The 20,130-nt window shown below is 39.5% G+C and overlaps 1 protein-coding gene across 3 annotated transcripts; it reads right to left on the bottom strand.

Annotated features, from left to right (window-relative positions):
* Positions 1-787: 787 nt before the first annotated feature.
* On the bottom strand, positions 788-19,857 carry LOC116329744 (butyrophilin subfamily 1 member A1-like). Of its 3 annotated transcripts, none has more exons than XM_039612613.1 (7): positions 19,726-19,857; positions 14,787-15,122; positions 14,433-14,440; positions 13,038-13,059; positions 12,331-12,609; positions 2,195-2,296; positions 788-1,349 (listed from the first exon to the last, which is right to left on the bottom strand). In XM_039612613.1, exons 1-6 carry the CDS (start codon positions 19,799-19,801, stop codon positions 2,214-2,216), a joined length of 804 nt encoding a protein of 267 aa, XP_039468547.1. In that variant the 5' UTR covers positions 19,802-19,857; the 3' UTR covers positions 788-1,349; positions 2,195-2,213. The 3 variants fall into 3 exon arrangements, with proteins under 3 accessions (XP_039468547.1, XP_039468548.1, XP_039468549.1); XM_039612614.1 differs by having other exon boundaries at positions 788-1,256; XM_039612615.1 differs by lacking the exons at positions 13,038-13,059; positions 14,433-14,440.
* Positions 19,858-20,130: the final 273 nt, after the last annotated feature.

The raw sequence follows: 20,130 nt of genomic DNA, 5'->3' as shown, positions 1-20,130 counted from the left end.
GCAGGACTGAGTTCTTTTAAAGAAAGATTTACTTATATTCTCAAAAGTTAAGCATGACAGGCTTCTGTTTAAGAAAGAGACCTGTTTTATTGTGTTAATGTTGTCATTTTGAGCTAAAAATAAATGGCTAAATGATCATTTGTTTCCCATATGCTCATATCACAAAGAATATGCATCTACTTAAATCAAATTCAAGTCAAATGGTTAAAAAATAATTTCACACAAAAAAAAAAAGAGCTACAAAATTCACCACACTGGGAAGGGTGAAGACAACTGGGTTGCCCGGCCCTGGCCACGAGGTGTCCCTTATTTATTTTTCAGGGGGTTGGCAACCCTAGACCTGACCCAGATTACTCTGCGAGGCTCCTGACTATACTAGCCGTAATGCGCCGACAATCCATCGAGCGGTGCGGCTTCGTAGCTTACCAAAGTCGTACTACAACATTTTTTTGACAGATTTTTGAGTGCTGTGTGCCACATTAAATCGGTTCGAGGTCAGTAAGCACAACCAGAATTTATACATAAGGCGCACTGTCGATTTTTGAGAAAATTAAAGGATTTTAAGTGCGACTTATGGTGCTGAAAATACGGTAAGCACTTTTTTTTTTTTTTAAATGACATAATAATGTAAAATCATCAGTTAACAGCATAAAAATACTTTCAGTCAAATTCCAGCATCAATCATCAGCAGCACACCCCAGACTGGCTTAGTGCCTTAAAAATCTAAACTAATACCAAAGGCACATGCATACTAAAGAAGGCACAGTATACAAAAAGTTTACCACCATTTCTCAGCATCCAGAAAGAGCACTGGTAAAACAGATGCTGAGGTTTTAACAGTGCTCATGTTTATTACAACTGAATTAATGTTGAATGCATTTTAGCTCCAGAGCACTTTTATTTGATGTTTTTCCAGTTTACTTGCAGATATTCATCCACACTCAGTCATACACAAACCTCTCAGGTCACTCTCTTATAGTTTGGTCCCTTTTGTGTCACTTTGATTTTTTACTGTCATCATTTATTCTATGATCTTTTTTAACCTCACATCACATTTAAAAAAAGAATTACAAATAAGGCAAATTATATCAAACAGCTCTGTGACCAATTTGAATTTTTTTTAGTTTCATCACACCTGTCCAGGAAATAAAAGGTTCTTAATAACACTCCAGTGTACATCTTCACATCCTGGGAAAACTGGAGTGGAGCTCTTTGACGTGAAGATTTTCTTCCATCCTTTGCACAGCTTCAGATCACTGCAGAGAATTTCAGAAGTGGAGAGAATTGTTTGTGTGGTCTTTGATTTTTACGATAACTGGATGCCCTACACTGTTCCTGTGATTTTGCAGCTGTGGGATTGCAGAAAAAATACTTAAATTAAATCATAGCTGTATTTATCATATGCAGACTGTATAAATTATATAAAAATTCTCTTTACATCATTTATCAGGGTAATAAAACACATTTTTATCTGCTCTGCCTGGTTTGTCTTTGACCATTTGTTCTGTCATTTCAGGGACAGCCACTCCTAACAGCTCTGTTTCTGCACATTTATTACAGAGAGTTAAAATATAATTTTATCACAACATGATGAAAATGCACTGTTGTATCCATATAAATAAAGGTTTAAAAATATTTCTGTCAGAGCCAAAGGTAACCCTGTTCACCAGCATCAACTTCTCCATTTATTCCCCTCAGCATTTATAATTTTTTTGTTTTGTGTTTTAGACCTGAAGACCTAAGAGGGGTCTTAATCCATCTTGAAAATATGTAGATTTTCAAATTACTATTACACCATTTCAAATGAAATCATTAAATAATTAATATAACTACCAAAGAAATGCTACGATAGGGAAAATACACATATACATATGCTAGAATCATTTTATTGTGACAGACCTGTACTCAGCTGAACGCTTAAATATATATTTGTATAGGTCATACAGTTGTCAGTGCCCTAGGCAATGCAGTTTAATCAAGACTGGTCGCTATGATTAAATAAAAATAATATTCAATGAAAGAAAACATCTAGGACATGATTTGAAAAATATGTTTGGAACTTCAGTGTTTAGTTGTCTTTAGGAGGGTCAACAAATTAGTGTGAGAGGTGGATTTTGTAAGGAAACTGAAACACTAATAGGAGTATTTCCCTCACATCATAGATTAGGTGACACATTACATTATTCAAACTTACCTCAAGATTTGCAGTAAAATTAAACAGCAACAAAAACTCCAATCATTCCAAAAATAACAGAAAAAACAGTAGCTTTAATTATTCCAGTCCCCGATCGGACATCTGAAACACGAAAAAGGTAAAGTTACTCTCACAGTATAACAGTAAACATGTATTGAACATAGATTACAACCTTTAAATTCAAAACATGTAAAAATTGATCTAAAGTGTATGACAGCTAACAGTGATTTTGCCACGGTTCTGGGTCATTTTGACCTGGCTTTTTCAGTTTCTTGTATTTTGGCATATTTCTGTATTATGATTTATGGTCTGGTTTTTTAGTTGTGATATTTCCCGTTCCCTGATTACTCCCCTGTGTATAAGCCCTGTGTTTTCCTTTGCTCTCTGTTGCGTCGTACCCTCACTTTCACTGTGTGTTCCGTTTGCCTGCCAGCCAGCCTTCCTGCCTGTTTACTTTGTTGTGTATTCTCAGTTTAGTTAATTTTTGTTCACTGGCTTTCCAGCAATAAAGCTGAGTACTTTGAGTTTGCCTCCGTCAGTCCTGCATTTTGGGTCCTCTCCTCCTGCCTGCCAGCACACAGCCATGACAGATTTATAGAAGAAACTGCTTATCTGAAATCTCCCAGGGTACAGTGAGCAGATTGGATTATATTTGCAGTGTTAGGTGCGTCCTGACTATTCTTTTCTCTAACCTCTCTCCTCTCAAAGATCAGAACAAAGTCAGCATTACCTCAGAGTAGGTTAATTTGATAAGTATAATTTAAGTGATTTGATTTTGCTTTTGCTTTGCTCCTGCTAAATTGCTTTAACAAAATATGCTGCACTAAAAAGTCTAAATTGTGGACATTCCTCAGAGATAAACAAGCTAGACATCCAAAGGGAACAGACACACAACCCCTACTGGGTTATAGTTATAGGATCAGACACTGGACTTTTTAAACAGTGAGCTGATCCTGACTTCCTGTATTAGGGTTCTGGTTCCATAAATCAACAAGTTGAAGCTGCTTCCTCTTTCTGTGACCTGATGGTCTTTAGTAAGAAGGATGTTTACAGCCTGTCCTAGCAGAATATTTAGAAAAGCACCAGCAAATACGCAGAGTAAGTTCTTCTACATGTCGACAATATGTTTACTTAGACAAAAGTGATTTACTCTTTGAAAGGGCTGCATGATTATAGCAAAATGTTATAATCACTATTATTTTGGTTACCGTATTTTCCGCACTATAAGGCACACTTAAAAATCCTTTAATTTTCTCAAAAATTGAAAGTGCGCCTTATAATCCGGTGCGCCTTATGTATCAGTTCTGGTTGTGCTTACTGACCTTGAAACGATTTTATGTGGTACACGGCGCTCGAAAATCTGTCAAATGTTTTAGTATCACTTTGGTAAGCTACGAAGCACCGCTCGATGGATTGTCGGCACATTACGGCTAGCGTAGTCAGGAGCCTCGCAGAGTAATCTGGGTCCTAAACTCCGTCCACTGCAGGTCCCAAAGTCAAACGAACACTGCAGCATCACTGAGAGTTAAAAACTGTCTAAATTCTTTCATCTTTAATAAAATGATCAGCGTTGCCGCTTTACCAGGTGCAACTATTAAGTTTAACATCCAGGCATCCATGAAAACAGAATTTATTAAATGTAACGGAGTTAGAAGTTAGCAGGAAGTTAGCTCACTAGTTCCCACCTAAACATGATATAGCATGTTCTGACTGAGAGATTTCTGAAAAATTCAAACGTATAGCTCTGCTATCACTTCCAACATAAATGAAGACAGAAAGCTAAACAGCAGTGACGTTTGTAGGGTTACTGAAATTGGGCTTGCTGGCATATAATGATGTGCTATGTGGTGGCTAGCTACACAGCTATGTTAGCATAACATAAACACAGTGAAGCTGGAGGATGAACACTAACTTTTTTCCCTTCGAAAAAAGTTAACGTGAGGGTTCCCGATGGTTAGGGACAAATGCAGTCGCATGGCAGGATGCTGTAAACGGACCAAACTTCAGTCAAGAGAACAACTGAGATAATCCATCCACAATACGAGGTTAGTCATTAATATACTGCAACAACATGGGAATAGAGCAGGTGCGACATTTCTGAACGTGTCACACAAGCTACTAGGGCTGTGACCAAAATCTCATATCCCTATATTAAGACATCTATCGTCCCGATAACGATATAAATCACAAAAATTTTACATTTTCTGTAAATTCTGTGAATCTCGGGCAGCTCGACTTACGTGAAGTGTTTCCAGCTGGGCATCGTGTACCTGGAGTCGAGTGTTTTAACCGATGCATGAAACTATACATTTTTAGACAAAAGTTTTAACAGCCGTCGTTTTCTTTGTGAGTACTTATTAGACGGCGTGCTGCGGGGAAAAGCCTGTTCTAATGTTTGAGTCTAAGGTTTATTTTTTAGCACCTGACGGCTCTTTGTTGCTTTTCATCCGTAAATACTCTGCATACTCTTTCACGTGATTCTGTTTATTTTGAAAAGTCTCAACAGCTTTATTGTGAAAGGTTTAAGTGGAAAATAAACTGTCGTTGTTGCTAACAACAACGCATAAAAAGAGGCGCTTGTCCGTCTGTAGTGTGGTTATATTAAATATAAGAGAAAGAGAGAACTTTAAGAAATTAATATAGCCACTACAGTGACCATCAAAACCATGAAAAAATATTGCTGTAAACAGTTTACTTTGCGACACACCAAAACAAATGATAGCGTAAAATGAAACGATGGACGTTTTTATATCGTCTTTTGATATATATCGTTATATCAAACAGCCCTACAAGCTACCATGGTAACTACCCAATGGGCAGCACACTACGAGCGGAAAAAGCCTGTGAGTTAAAGGCAGGTGAACAAACAGCAGTCTTTTTTCACGAGACCGGTGAAAAACTCCCAAAAAGCAACTGAAGCCTCATTTAAAGCCACACATTTCTTGATCAAGAAAAAGAGGGCATTCTCAGACAGGGAGGTTTTCAAAGCCGTAATGATGATAATTGCAAAAATGGTGCTTAATGGCGAGAAATATGGAACAGATGTAATCTCCACTCTCTACGATGTCCAACTGGGGGCAACTACAATGGTTGAGTGTCGACTATGTCCGGGAACTTGGCCATCAGCTGGACATTTGGCAAAGTGCGGGTGGTTTAGCATCCAGTGTGATGAGTCTGTGGACAGCAGCAATACAGCGCAGCTGATGGTCTTTATCCAGATGGTATTTGATGGTTTCTCCACAAAAGAAGAACTTCTGACACTACTGCCACTAAAGGCAACTATAAGGGGAATTGATATCTACAACGGTGAAGGAGTTTTTTGCGGAGAAAGAGGTACCGTTGGAAAAGCTGGTATCAGTGACTACCGACGGGGCTCCTGCTGCGATTGGCCGACATACAGGATTCATCGCTCACTGTAAAAGTGACACAGAGTTCCCAAACTTTATGCATTACCACTGCATCATTCACCAGCAGGCATTATGTGCAAAGGTGATCAGCTTCGAGTATGTCATGACTCCCATTGTAAAGATCATTAACAGCATCCGCTACAGAGCTAAACAGCAAAGAACATTCAAGGTGTTGTTGGATAAACTGTCAGCTGAATATGGTGACCTGCTATTACACATGGAAATCTGATGCCTCAGCAGGGGACGAATTTTGCTTTTGGGTGAAATTAAGGAGTTCATTCAATCCAAAGGCGAAGACACCTCGCTGCTGGAGGACACTGGGTGAACACCTTACCTTGCATTTTTAATGGACATTACTGGGAAACTGAACAATTTAAATTGTGAGCTGCAAGGCAAAGGTAAGACTGTTGCTGAGATGATAAGTGCTTTAAATGGATTTAAAGCCCAGATGAGCATCTTCTCTGAGCATTTACAGAAGGAAAAAAAAAGGTGCTGCACTTTCCCTCTGTGCAGATGATGCTGAAAGACAATGCTTCTGCATCTGAGACTTTTGACCAAGTTGCAGAAAAGTACTCTCAAGTCATAAACTGACTTGGGAAAGAGTTTGAGAATAGGTTTTGTGACCTTGATCAGCTTGAGCCATGTGTGCCGTTCATTTCCAATCCTTCAGCTTGGATGTTGGAGTAGAAATGAAAACTGTAACATTGCAAAATGGCCTCCACCTCAAAGCCTATCAGGATGCATCAAACTTTCCTGTGTCAACAAGGCACCGAAAGTACAGTGGTGTATGCTAGGGCTGCACGATTTTGCATAAAATGAGAATCACGATTTTTTTGCTTAGAATTGAGATCACGATTCTCTCACGATTTTCTTTTCCAGTATAAATATTTATTGCGCTTATTAACTGCACATCACCTTCGTAACAGTTGAGACTGAACATAAAAACAATAAATAAACATAAAAAAACCAAATGTCTCACATTTTGTCGTTGCTGCTTGAAATCCCGTCTCCACCGTTGCTCGACACTGCGTGTATAGAGCAGGTAGTGCAACAATAGAAAAATAGTTGCGGGACGGCACTGTGTAGCGTTTGTCTAGGGTGTTGATCATTTTCCTAAATAGGGATGGGTACCGGTGTCCGGTGCCATGATGGCACCGGTGCTGACATAAACGGTAGTAACCAGACCGAAAAGCAGCGCACATTTCGGTGCTTTATTTCGGTGCTTTTTTTTCCCCTGAGCCAATTCTAGCCAATCATTTTACGTTTCCGAGGATAGTAGGCGGGGCCAGGTACGTCCGTTCCTTTAGAGCAGAGCTACAGATTAAAAATGCCCAAGGCGAAGCGGTCAATAGTCTGGCTGTACTTCTCAGCAAAAGATGCAAACTCAGCAGCCTGCAACAAGTGCTTTAAGCTGATACTGTGATACTGTCAAAGGAGGTAACACCTCAAATCTGATGAAACACCTGGCGGCGCATAGCGGTTTTTTAAAGCCGAGAAATAAGCCGTGTTTGATAGCTTGCTGCGAGACCTCACACTGCACATCTACTGCGGGTGTGGTGCCTGTTATCGGACCCGGAGTTAGCAACATCCCCCAATAGAGAGTCCTGGCCCCTAGCCCTGTCAGCGTAGCAGAAATGATGAGGATGATGAAGGCAGCAGCAGCCGTTCTCCTCTGCGTGAGTAGCTTCATGTTGTTCGTGTGTAATTAACGTTGAGTAGGCTAACCACATTATTACATTAATGCATGTAAGGTGAACTAGCAAACACCGTCGTAGTTACATGCAGCTGTCTTCTTGTTTGATGGCAGATAGTCCCTTCACCCTGGCCAAAAGGTAGCCCAAAGAAAAAAGTGGAAAACAGTTAAACATGAGAGGTTTTTGGACAAAGTTTGTGTTTTTTCCATTGTTTAAGCACTGCTTCCAGCCAAGAGTGATACCATATATGCCCAATAGCTGCAGAAAAGGCTAACATTGTTATCTTTTACAAAAAAAAAGCTGAACATGAGAGGTTTTTGGACCAATTTTGTGTTCTCCATTCTTTAAGCACCGGTTTGAGCACCGTTTAAGCACCGGCACCGTTTCAAAAGTACCGGTTTGGCACCGGTATCGGATAAAACCTAAACGATACCCATCCCTATTCCTAAATCCCTCGTTTTGCACAGTGTTGATGGGAGCCATATCTTTGGTCAGGTGATAAGTAATAGCCTCCGTAATTTCTTTGTGCCCGCGGGAGTTCGACGGGTATGGGGAAGCGCTGTATAAGGTTCCCGTTATTGATGTTTGGGTGGTTGACCGGGACGGATTTTCTCCTGTCACTTTCTCGTCATCCCTGAAGTGTCATTTGTTGAGCAGGAAGAGTGAGCGCTTGCTTTCATGCAGATTACGTCCCGGATCAAAATGCGGTACAATCGTCGTCGTCCTTTTTTTTTTTTTTTTTTTTTTTTTTTTTTTAAATCGTTGTCATTTGGAAATGAGATCGCACATAAGTATGAATCGAGATCGCGATTTTCTAACGATTAATCGTGCAGCACTAGTGTATGCACAGCTAGCTGTTTGGTTCAACCCATCTTTGTGAATCAGCTTTTTCTAACATGAACTTCATCAAGAACAAACCCAGAACACGTCTCTCTGATGCACATCTGCAAGACTCACTCAGAGTTGCAGTGTCAAGTTATACCCCAGATTACAGCACACTGGTGAACAGCATACAATGCCAGGGTTCCCACTAACAGACAAAGAAAGCAATACCAGATGTTGTCAATGGCAACATGGCAAAGTTGAATTTAATTATTGAAAAACAAATGTGTTTATTAAATGTAACATATGATTTTTTTTTTTTTTTAAATCCCCTTACGTTAATCAGTACCCAAGAAGCAGCTCTCAGTTTCAAAAAGGTTGGTGATCCCTGGCTTACATGAAGGTGAATACTCCACTTTAGTCCTGCTAGATCTATCTGCTGCCTTTGACACCACTGATCATTCCATTCCTTTTAACAGATTATTGAACTGGGTTGATATCTCCGGTACCTCATATGTTCATCCTTTCTTTGGGGTCCCCCAGTCTGCAGGTCCTGAGCAATGACACTCATTCTGTAAAATATTTTCTGTGACTGAGAAATCTTTAAATCCAATGAGAATAATACAGAGATTTAAAATTATAGATGTAGAGTACTCAGTCCTCTCTGTCTCTGCCTGTCCCGCACTCCATGTTATGTCATACTCTCTGCTATCTGTCATTATGTTCTAGTACACTATATAACTTAAGTGTTTGCTTTGAAAGTAGTGTGTCGGAAAGTCGCACATATCTTTTCCAAGAATAACTGTGTGATTAGGGAAATTATCGTATTGTTATAGTGGTTGCCCCATGATCGGAAGGTCGGGGGTTCGAATCCACTGAACGGCTACCCTGAGGTACCCATGAGCAAGGTGCCGTCCCTACACACTGCTCCCCGGGTGCTGCACTGGTGGCTGCCCACTGCTTCAGTGGGTGAGTGGGTTAGATGCAGATGAGTAATTTCCCTACGGGGACTAACACATACACATTATTATTAAAATAATAAAAAGGCTAAACAGGTCACGCCGTCAAGCACTCGCATAGACCAGGGGTAGGCAACCTTTCAGAAGTCAGTGTGCCATATGATTGCATTAGCAATAAATTTAATAACGCTCTATATGAACAGTTACACCATATAAACAAAAAAAGACACTTTTTATCAATAACAGCAAATGAACTGTACAACAGAAAATACAAATGCTATTTATGGTCTCCTCACAACAATGATAAGAAAAATAAACTAAGCCAATATGGCATGTCTGTTAATACAGAGACACACATGTTAATATGATCTCTGGTCTCCCACTCAGAGACACATGTCTCCGAGTGTCCAGCATTCAGAGAAAATCTGCTCACACAGATATGTAGAGCCAAATACTGTCAATAAGGCCTCTGCAATGTTCTGAAGACAGTTAAACTTGTCAGGTAGTGATGTCCAGCAGGTGAAAATGCAGCTCCATGAACACGCACAGCTGTGGATACCAGCTGCTTCGATGTTGCATTAACTGGCAGTAACTCAGCCAGTTAATGCGAGACAAATCTAGCTGCTCATTAAAGATTTCTGGTTTGATCAGAAAATAAAACATTGGTCCATACACCTGAAAGTCCCAAAAATGCATTGTGTCTCGAGTCTACGGATGTATCCGTGTATCTCCGTGGTGCTGATGCTGTGCTGAGCGGAAAGCTGCTGAAGCTTTTGAAGTGTCGGAATGTGGAAAGCTAACAACGTCCCTCTCAGCAGTAGGCTAAGTTATTTTTAGCCAATTACAAGTTCAATCTGGTAGTTGGGGTTGTTAGCTAAGATACCGTCATTAAGACGAGGCACAACTAATGTGTCTATGCGAACTGATTTGTGATGTGCACCGCTGGCGTGGCCATTTATTTTTTGATGCACCTTCTCAGATTAATTCACTGCGTGTCGTGCCCAAGGCTGGACTGGGACAAAAAATTGGCCCGGGCATTTTGACTAAAGACCGGCCCACCAGGTATTAAAGCCATAAAGCCTTTGAATGAAAACAAACGCTGTTGTGACAGTGATGTACAGTCTTGTTGGTATATGTATGATTTCTATACATTTTACGTCAGATATAAACTTTGGTTGTAAGCTTCAGATAATTTAACAGCCAGACATTTTAAATGAAAATAAGAAAGTATTTTTTTGTGCCCCCCTTTCCCTGTTAACCCTCACAGGCTCAAATTAAGTTTTTTGTTGCTAATGCACAACCAAGTCCTGCAGTGGTACTTCTGAGTAAAAAAAACTCATAAAATATGTATGTGGGGTAATCAGGTTGTTAGTTCTTAACTGTTGCAAATCAGCAACGCCTGCCTCGAGAGGGTTAATGCCCTACCTGGCCCCCTGGCAAAACTTTGCTAGACCCGCCCCTGCACAGTTACCAGCTGTCAGCTACATAGAAAAAAGGATCCTGGTGTTATTTGTCTCTCAGAAACAGTTCATAACTTCCCTTCAACTCATTCATGTCACCTAAAAGGTAAACCTGTTTCTCCATCACCTGTTCAGCTCTGATGATTCAGTAAGGACATCTCCTGGTTTCATCTGCATGTTTCCCTCTCACCACATATCCAAACCCACATCATGACCAGCAGCTTTACAGCTGTGGCTCCAGCAAACATCAGCTGATACTAGAAAGTAATATTAAATAAATTCTAACAACAGCTGATCAAGCTTAAACGTGCTGCTGTTTAGCGCGACATCCGCTGGTTTCCTCTTTCTGGCGCAAAGTGGGCGATAAACAAACAAGAGAGAAAAGCCGATCAGCTGATCATTGATTAGTTTTATAATTAAAGTAGCAACAGGAGAGAGAGGAGTATATGAAAAATATGAAAAACAAAAATTATTTTTCTTTTATGTGCACTGTTATGGCTTTTATTTTACATATCTACTCACTGAAGAGAGGAATTAGTTATATCATTTCTGTGTTATGATATAGCATTGTCCCATGCGTACCAGTTAAAAATCTAAATCTAAAGCTACAGTCTCACGCAAGGCAACAAATCCGTGTTCTAATGAGGACAAACAGGATCTTTCTTTTAGTGTCTGAGTTTGAATTTCTACTGCAGAAACGTGTGGGAAGAAATTGAGGCTATAATCCTAAAAGTCTGAAAGCTTAAACTGTTTCCTGTTTTTGCTCTGGCTGCTGTACTGTAATATGATCCTATCTTTTATTCTTTGATATTCAGATATAGAGCGCATAATAATCAAATACAAAAAAAAATGTTAATTTGATATGTTGGCTCTTTCTGCTGTCCGGCTCTTTGAAAGGCCACTGAGTGAAGAATGGTCTCTGTCCCTTAAAAGGAAAAAAAAATAAGGAAAAGGGGAATCTGTGTGCCACTTTTGGGATGCAGCAGTGATGAATTTATTTTAGGTAATGTTCCTCATAACCATTTATAGTCCATGGCAGGAAGACCCACAGTTCCAGTCCTAATATGGATGTTAATAAATTACATGTCAACTACTCCTTATCTACTAATTTAAAATAACTTTAATTTATCTTGGCAGCACCACAAACCTTTCATTGCAAGACTTGGATATATGGATGTACTGGCCAATGTCAGTTCCTCCCACAAGAATGCTGTGGCCATGGTTGGTGGAAATTTTTCCAAATGATTTCTTTTTTTTAAAAAAACTTTAGGGTCCACAACATGACTTATTAAACGAGTCTGATGTTTTCTTATCAGGAAACTCACAGAAAGAAGGAAAACGACTGCTTCATGAGACAGAGCTCAGATTTTTAATGGGTGCCATCTTACTTTTTTTAGTTGCTGCCCTCAAACATGTGCTACAACACATAAAAATGAGTGTAATCACACTGTGTATCATGTGCAACACTGATATGATAGCCATTCATAATGATACCTATAAAAAGTCTCATACACACACACACACACAAAAAAAAATCATTTATGAGTTGAATTCAGACTAAAGTTTTGCTTCAGGTCAAGTGACTCTGACTGCTGGAGTGTTTTATCACATATCTATTCTTTTTTCACCTGAGAAACATTTTGACAGAAACATTTGACTGCGTGTCTTTAGGATTTGATTATTTAATCTTTTGTTCCTTGCATATATCATTCTTTGCATTCAGCCTAAGCATATATTCACATTTTCCAAAAGCAATAATTATTTAAATTATTTAATGATTAAAATGCCACTCACCATTCAAATGCACATTGATTTCTGTATATATTTGATGATGGATGTCCTTCTGCGTGGCAACACAGCGATAGTAGTCGGTCTTTTTCACAGTAGTTTTGAGGGTGATGTAGAAGCGCTCTCCTTTTTTAGAAACCTGTGGCTCCCCAGAAGGAATGGTTTGATTGTTACTATTCCACCACTCAATTGTAGGTTCAGGGTAAGCACCCTTTACATCACACTTAAGCAGCGCCCAGTCATTTGTTTCTTTAAGATTTGTGACATAAGGGTCTGGAGCTGCACCTGTGAACACATAATATATTGCATAAAAACAATTGCAATTAACCAGTAATTTCTTTTCTTGTTCTGCTACTCTGGGGGCAGATGTGGGTTATGAAGTGTTTGAGGAAAAAGAAAAGCAGAGTAGTAACAGTTATTATTTTAACTACACCAGAGGGATAATATACCTTTTGAGCATATAGCTTTCTATTGGGCTGAACAGCAATGTGATTCATCATTACTGGAATGATTATAAATTAGATAATATAGCACAAAAATATCTGTTAATATTTACATATAATACAAAACTGTTTATAAAATTAGTTTTCATAGTTGTATCCAAAAGAAGATAAAAGTGTTGGCGGAACAGTCTTTACCTATCAGTTACGTATGAGTTTACGTTTACACACGAGCATGTAAATATCACTGACGTAATCTCAAACGGGACTCACCTGGGACGTTTCGGACCTTTAACCTTTTGAAACGCAGAGGTTGTATGCGACCCAATTTTGCATGTAAAAATTAATAAATAACCATACTGTATATTTTCATGATGACCTGAAACACTGATACAGAAATATTAGACGTCATTTAAAAGCTCTGACGTTCGTTTGTCAACAGACTCATATATCTCAGCGAAAGATTTGCGACATAAAAACAAGAACATCTTAATTTACGGTAGGAAGTAATTACTAACTTTAGTGCTAGCCTGTAGCATCACCGTTAAAAAGCAGTTTACTGGACTAAAAACAGGCCTTTAAATGCAAAACATGAACTTCTTAAAAAAAAAGACTCCAACGATTAATTCGGCTTGTTTGAGTTCAACCGGGAGTAGAACTAACCTGAAAAAGGTGAACTCATTCTTTCATAAAGTTTTATCGGAGCTATGCAAACGTCTAAAACTGCGACAATAAACTTGACTTTAAAGTGTTGAAAAATAAGTTTACTAATCAAGTTTGGTATCTTGGAAATCTGTAAACGCCCATGAACAGAATTAACCAATCCGCATCTCTCTCCGACATAAGACGACAAAGTCACAAGACCGTTAATCCATGCAGTCAATCACAGAAGAGCATCTTTACGCTAGCTACGAGCGTGTTGGATTGACAGATGCTCTCGTCCAATAGACACTCACCGCAGTGAAAACACTCTCAGTTTGAAGGCATGAAAATCACCCGTCTGACCATATATGGAAGTTAATGTAGTTAGCCTCGCTGTTACATTGGCACGAATACAATTAATAGAAAATTAGTTTATCCATTGAAAAAGCCCTGATTAATGGATAATAAATGTGTAAATCTTTGCTTTACATATTTTAAGAACTATTTTTTTTTATTTGAGTTTAGCATTTAAGAACACGTAAAGTTTAAAAAACTGAATGAATCCTTATTATTTGTTAACTTTGGAGAGATTTTTGTGGAATTTTAAAGTAATTTGTTAGAGATGCTCTGCTTTGCACTTCTGACTAAACTCTGTAATATCTTAGAGCCACTTCTATATATCAGCATGAAACCTGGCACATTTATTGTAGAGAAAATGAAGATGATATACTGTAAATTTCAGCCTCCTAGCCCTTTAAATGGCCGATTAACTGTATATAACATATGAAATAAAAGCTATAAAAGTATCAAGGCTTCAGTCATTTCCTGCGTAATCCTCAAACAAATGATCTGTGTTAGAGCTAAAGGTAAAACTAACAGACTGCATTACATATCACAGATTTTACTTCACAGTGATGAAACAGGCAGGTATCAGATATTTATGGTTTGGAAATTATTATAAAGTTTATTCTGGTAGTTACAGACATGCAGAAGTGCACATGACTGTGAGAGGCTCTAACAGATTAATATGCCCTCTGAAAGGAAACAAACACACATGTTAGAGGTGACTGTGTTATCATCAACTTGGCCGTCGGTTTGAACAGCTGTGTGTCTGAACTATAAGGAAAAAATAACATTTATTCATTAAGTTATAGTTTATTTTATTTATTCCAATTTATTTTGTTCATTGAACCCTATGGACAATTCCGATTTTTGATAAGTAGACAGGTGCAGGGGCAGCATGCACATAGGAAAGTCTCAGCTTTGTTCAACAAATATTGCAAATAGCACTGCAAATGTGCTGTGGGGGTGAAGCCCTGCCAGATGTGCATGCTGACTGTTTCATCTGTAAATAATCAGCTGATTTATAACAGCACTCACCAACAACAAGCTCAATGCGGGATGTTTTAACACTGGGCTGGATCACTGGAAAACTACAGGTGTAGTTTCCTTGGTCCTCCAGCTTAGTTTTACTTATTCTTATGGAGGCGTTGCCGTACTTCAGCTGTTCTGGAAAATGTGAGACTCGACCTTTGAATTCATCGTCTTGACCTTTGCTATATGTGCCGGCGTCAAACATGAACACCTCCTTTAGAGGAACTGTTCCTTCCTTCTTCCAGACAAACAGTTTTTTCTCAATGTTCTCATTGGTGCTGAGGGAGCAGGGTAAAATGACATCATCGTCTTCTATCACAATCACTCTGGTGTCAGGTGGTCCTGAAAGACAAAACATGAATTAAACAGTGTGTTCAGATACAAAGTGATGAGGATAGAATGAGAGTCATTTATGAGTCAGAGACAGCCAATCAGAAAAAAGTTCACGCTTGATTTTTACTAATCATGAACGTAAAAAAGGTCCAAGTTTAATTTTAAAGAAAAAAAGCCACAAAAATATAATCAGCAAACCTTTTCCCTATAAAAATCACATATTTTTAGCTAAGTTCCCATTCATAAAAAAAGACCAATTAAACTGATCTGGACAAAAATTATGGTACCCCTAGAAAAGAGTAAAAATAATATGACTATAGGGACGTTAAACTTGTAATCAGTCTGCCTATTTAAAGAAAGTGAAAAAGTGAAAAGTGAAAAGTAGTTGATTTGCTGTTTGATGTCCCTGCACCTCACTGAACCACAGTGAGCTAAGGACAGAGCTGTCTCAGATGATGAGACAGACAATTAAAGACAAGCATGTTAAAGCTAAAAGCTATAAGACTGTCTCCAAACAGTTCCTGTGACTACAGTACAATATACTGTATTAATCAAGTTTTTAGGCCCACAGGACTGTAGCCACCCTGGACATGAACTGATGACTGATGACAAATGTTATCAATAAGTTCCAAGAGATTAGAGGTGAACTCCAGGTGAAGTAAAGTGTAAAATCCCACCAGCCGTTACTGTTTGAGACAAAGTGGACTTAATGGAAGACCACTGAGGAGGACACCAGTGTTAAAAGCAAATCACAAAAAGCATGAATGGAATTTGCCATTTAGTCACTTTCTACAATGTCACATCAGCTCTATGTTCACAGATGCAAAAATGAAGCTTATAAAGAAAATAACACAGCGCCTGCTCTGAAACATGGAGGAAGCTCAGTTATGTTCTTGGGCTTGCTTTGGTGCAGCTGGCACAGAGTGTCTTGAAATGTCAAGACTATCAAGGCATCCTGGAGTGAAATGTAGTCTCCAAAAGGCAACCTTCAAACCTGAGAGAGTTGAAGCAGTTTTCTCCTGAGGAGCGTCAACACGTGCAGAAGTCTCACAGAGACTCGCTTCATTACAGTGATCACCTTCAAAGATTGTGTAGTAAAGTAATTAAGGGGAACATTTTTGTCCAGGACAATTTCATTTTTTTAATCATTCTACTGACCAACAATTCAAAAGCAGTGTCTGGCTTTCATGAGTTAATTTTCAGTAAATGTTTATTGTCAGTTTAAAGTCCTTACTTTCTTTTTAATTGAAGGGTCCATATTTGTGTATTTGATGATACTGAAAAATGATTCTTTTTGTGTTTCCTGTATTATTCATCCTATTCAGTCTTAAAAATACTGATTCCCAGTATCTCTGTTGTAAGAGTTTTCTATAAGAGTTTGTCAGCTGACACCAGCCCCAACATATTTCATTTAATTTCATTTATTTATTTATTTCACACTTGGTTCAACAGTTTCAGTTTGTGAGCTGCTGCTTGGTTTTCTTTGCTTTGACTTTCTATCTTTCTGTTTTTGGCCACAATCACAAAGTTCAGTACAGATGTGACCTCTCCATCTCCCTGGTTTGTCCTTGGATTTTTAACACCTGGATTCATGAAAAAACACTTCTTAGCTGACCTGTTGGCATTTACTCTGTTAATGATTATATTGGCAGCTGTTAACACGTGTTGTACAGCATCTGTGTTGTTTTATGCCAGGCATTCAGGGCAGCTTTTTTTTTTTTTTTTTTTAGCACACAGACATGCTCTAATCATACAGCAATAATCAATAACATCAACAGGTTCAAAAACACAAAGTGCTCAAATATCTAATCTTCATCTTTTTGGCACTCAGCAAAGTCTCTGACAGCACGTCTCAAATCCAAAGTCCTCGTCCTGCTCTCTGCTCTCCTTCCTCTTTTCAGCAGCACGTTTTCGCTTTGCTTGTAAAACATAATTTAAAATGCTGTTAACTGCTCTATAAGAAATCTCACTGAACAAAGTGCTGCATCACTGACAGAACACAGAGGGAGAGGTCCATTAAAGTAAACACTCTCTCTCTCTCTCTCTCTCTGTAAATGGACTTCTGCTAATATGACTGCATCCGCTTGATGCGGTATTTTTACACAAATGACTGCATGTGAAGTAGAGCGGCACACTCATTGATAGTCACTTTGACTGGGTCCTTCCTGCCTTTAGTGCTTCTTCCCCATCACACATTGTGCTTTGTGTGCAGGGTTGACAGACGCGATGAGGAAAGTGAACAAACGAGAGATTCTTAGAAACAGACGTGCATGTGCAGGTCTCGCCTCATCCGTTTCCTGAAGATGCTGAAACTTGACTTCCTCGCTCAAACGTGACTGAAAACAGACAAATATCTAAACTACTGTTGTTACCACAAAGCTGTGTGGAAAGATTGTGACATAATTTCTTAATTTCTGATTTGGTGCAAAAATCTTCATACTTTTGTGTTTATGGGGAAAACAAACACAGTTGGCGGCTCAAGAGAATTTGGCAAGATAACAAGAAACGTATAAACTCATAAACATCCAGCAGGTCACCAGTGAGACACATGTGCTAGTGTCAAAAAGTAGAAGATGTTGCCTCTCAGTTCAAGTGTCTCATGAGCATTTTGGTCTTGTAGTTCTTCTGGGATGATATTTCTATTTAAGTGTGGCAAATGCAACATTCATAAAAAGAAATAAAAGTGAACATAACCCTGCCCCTAACCAGCTCACCAGGACCAGGTGGCTCATCAGAGGTTAAAGAAAGTTTCTGTGACAGCAGGTTTCTTCATTTCCACGTGATGAAATATCACTAATTCAGGCAGCAACAGTTTCAACACTGTGAGGCCAAAAATGTTTCACTGATAAAGATTTGAAACACATCCAGTCTGTGTCCTTTTCACCAGCTGAGCTCTCAAAAATCTTCCTGCCAGTTTAAACTTTGACATCAGAGTCAGTAACAGCCTAATGTTAATGGGCCACACAGTGTTTTAACTCTGACTGTAGAAAACCTCAGGAAATGGAAATGGAGCCTAGTGTTCGTCTTTGTAGTCATATAAATCCTACGGGGCCTCTTCACTCATTGAATCACTCGCTCTGAGAACTGGGGCTAATTTTCTTTTCCTTGTCGATATAATTATTCAGGCCACCTTCTCTGTGCACTGGTGCACCTTGCAGAACAGAGTTTAGTGTGGAAGACGTGTTTGATAAAGATGGACAAAGAAAAGAAAAAAAGTGTAGCTGAAAAGCTGAGAGAGAAACAGAAAAAGAAAATAGAAACGATGCAGCCAAATGTGTCAAGTTAAGGGAGATGTTAGCTGTCAGGGCCGCTGCATCGTCACCAGCTGTACCACCAACACTTTTAACAAACCCTGGAGGTTCCACGTAGCTGCTGTGGTTAGCACTAGCTAACAACATTAACTGCCATCACCCCTGTCTCTAGTTGGGCCAGATTGTTGGGTTAGAAGTGAAGGAGAGAAACACGAACACAAACACAATTTTTTTGTCCGAGTCCGGCTCTGAGTGGGATCAGTAGTGAGCAGCATGGAGATAATGAGCCGACCCTGGAAGAAGAGTGGATCTGAACTAGATGATGCCCAGCCAGCACCAATCACAGATGCATCTACTGCGCTGAAGATGGAGATTGTGCCCAAATTCAAGGTAACCACCCAACTGAGGGCACAAGTCCCTAGGCTTACAATATCAGAGGCGATGCTCACTGATGTGAACATTGATCTACGCAAAAGGACAGCACAGAGGCTCTGATCATACTAGCACCAGATCCACAGAGGCAGAGGTCTACCACAGCCTACAGGATCCACACTGCAGACTGTGCAAAAATGTCCCGGAGACTTTTCAACACAAGATTTTTTAAGCTGTCCCAGCTTACATCTGGGATAGCGTACAGTGAGCACCACAACCAAGAAGCTGGAAAGTGTACAAGAACATCTGTGCTGCATTGAACTAGATGTTCAAACGTCCCAATGGGAGACACCACCAATGGTGTTTGAGAACAACAGGGCTGTGGTTCTGAGGGACTTCAGTTCCACATGGACAAGCAGCTGCTGAACAACCAACCAGATACTGTGGTGGGTAACAAGGAGCAGAAGACTGCAGGTGTGATAGAAGAAAGTGACAGGAACAAGGAGTGTGAGGAAAAAAGAGTACAGGGGCCAAAGAGCTCCAACTCTGAAACAGGAAGAGAGACAGTGTGAGAGAGTGAGAGAGAGAGTGTGTGGTTAATTATTCTCTATTTTATCGACCCACTTTAAGATAACATAAAACTTTGGATGCATTAAAAAATCACATTCAGTCACAAACAAACCTCACACCGTAACAGCAGGATGAAAGCAGAAATGTGTTTACAGGTTAAAACGCGTCAGGATGGAATAATGAGGTTTCTGATAACTGATCATAAACACTAAAGAGAATTATTTCGTTTCATTGTTGAAGATGCTGCACGTTAATCTGCCCTCTCATTGTTTTACACTAAAACTGCGCAGCGTTAACAGCTGATGTCACAGGTGTAGATGCCGCAGTCAGCCACCCTGAGCAGCGTTAAAGCTCCATCCGCTGCTGTGAAACGTGACTGCGCTGCACACATGATCAGTCTAAATCAATGAGTTTCTTACCGGATTCAGCAGCAAACGTCAGTCCGGACAAAGTCAGGAAACAGAAGCTCAGAGACAGAAGTGGTAGAAGCTCCATGTCTGCAGAAATCCTCTGAGGATCAAACGTTACTGCATCACTTGAAAAAAAGGAGATCGGAGCCACTCCTCCCAGCGCACTGACGCACTACAAAACACTTTGAGTTTCTATTCTCTTAAAGTAGTAAACCATAACTGCACTTCCGGTGTGAGATGTCGCAACATCACCGCCTTTTAGATTGAAATTGTTTAACAGCGACAGTTACACAGAAACGCTGACAGTAGAAAGATTAATGAGCAAAGATGGCATGTTATTGTAAAACGGTTAGGCTGAGGTAAAGAGAAAGGACGTTCCCACCACGGAATATGCAGCCTTTAAGGTCAAAGACA

Source organism: Oreochromis aureus, linkage group 5 (genome assembly GCF_013358895.1).
Source record: "Oreochromis aureus strain Israel breed Guangdong linkage group 5, ZZ_aureus, whole genome shotgun sequence".
Classification (NCBI taxonomy): domain Eukaryota; kingdom Metazoa; phylum Chordata; class Actinopteri; order Cichliformes; family Cichlidae; genus Oreochromis; species Oreochromis aureus.
The sequence above is the reverse complement of the archived record's forward strand: the minus strand, read 5'-3'. Positions and strand labels throughout refer to the sequence as shown.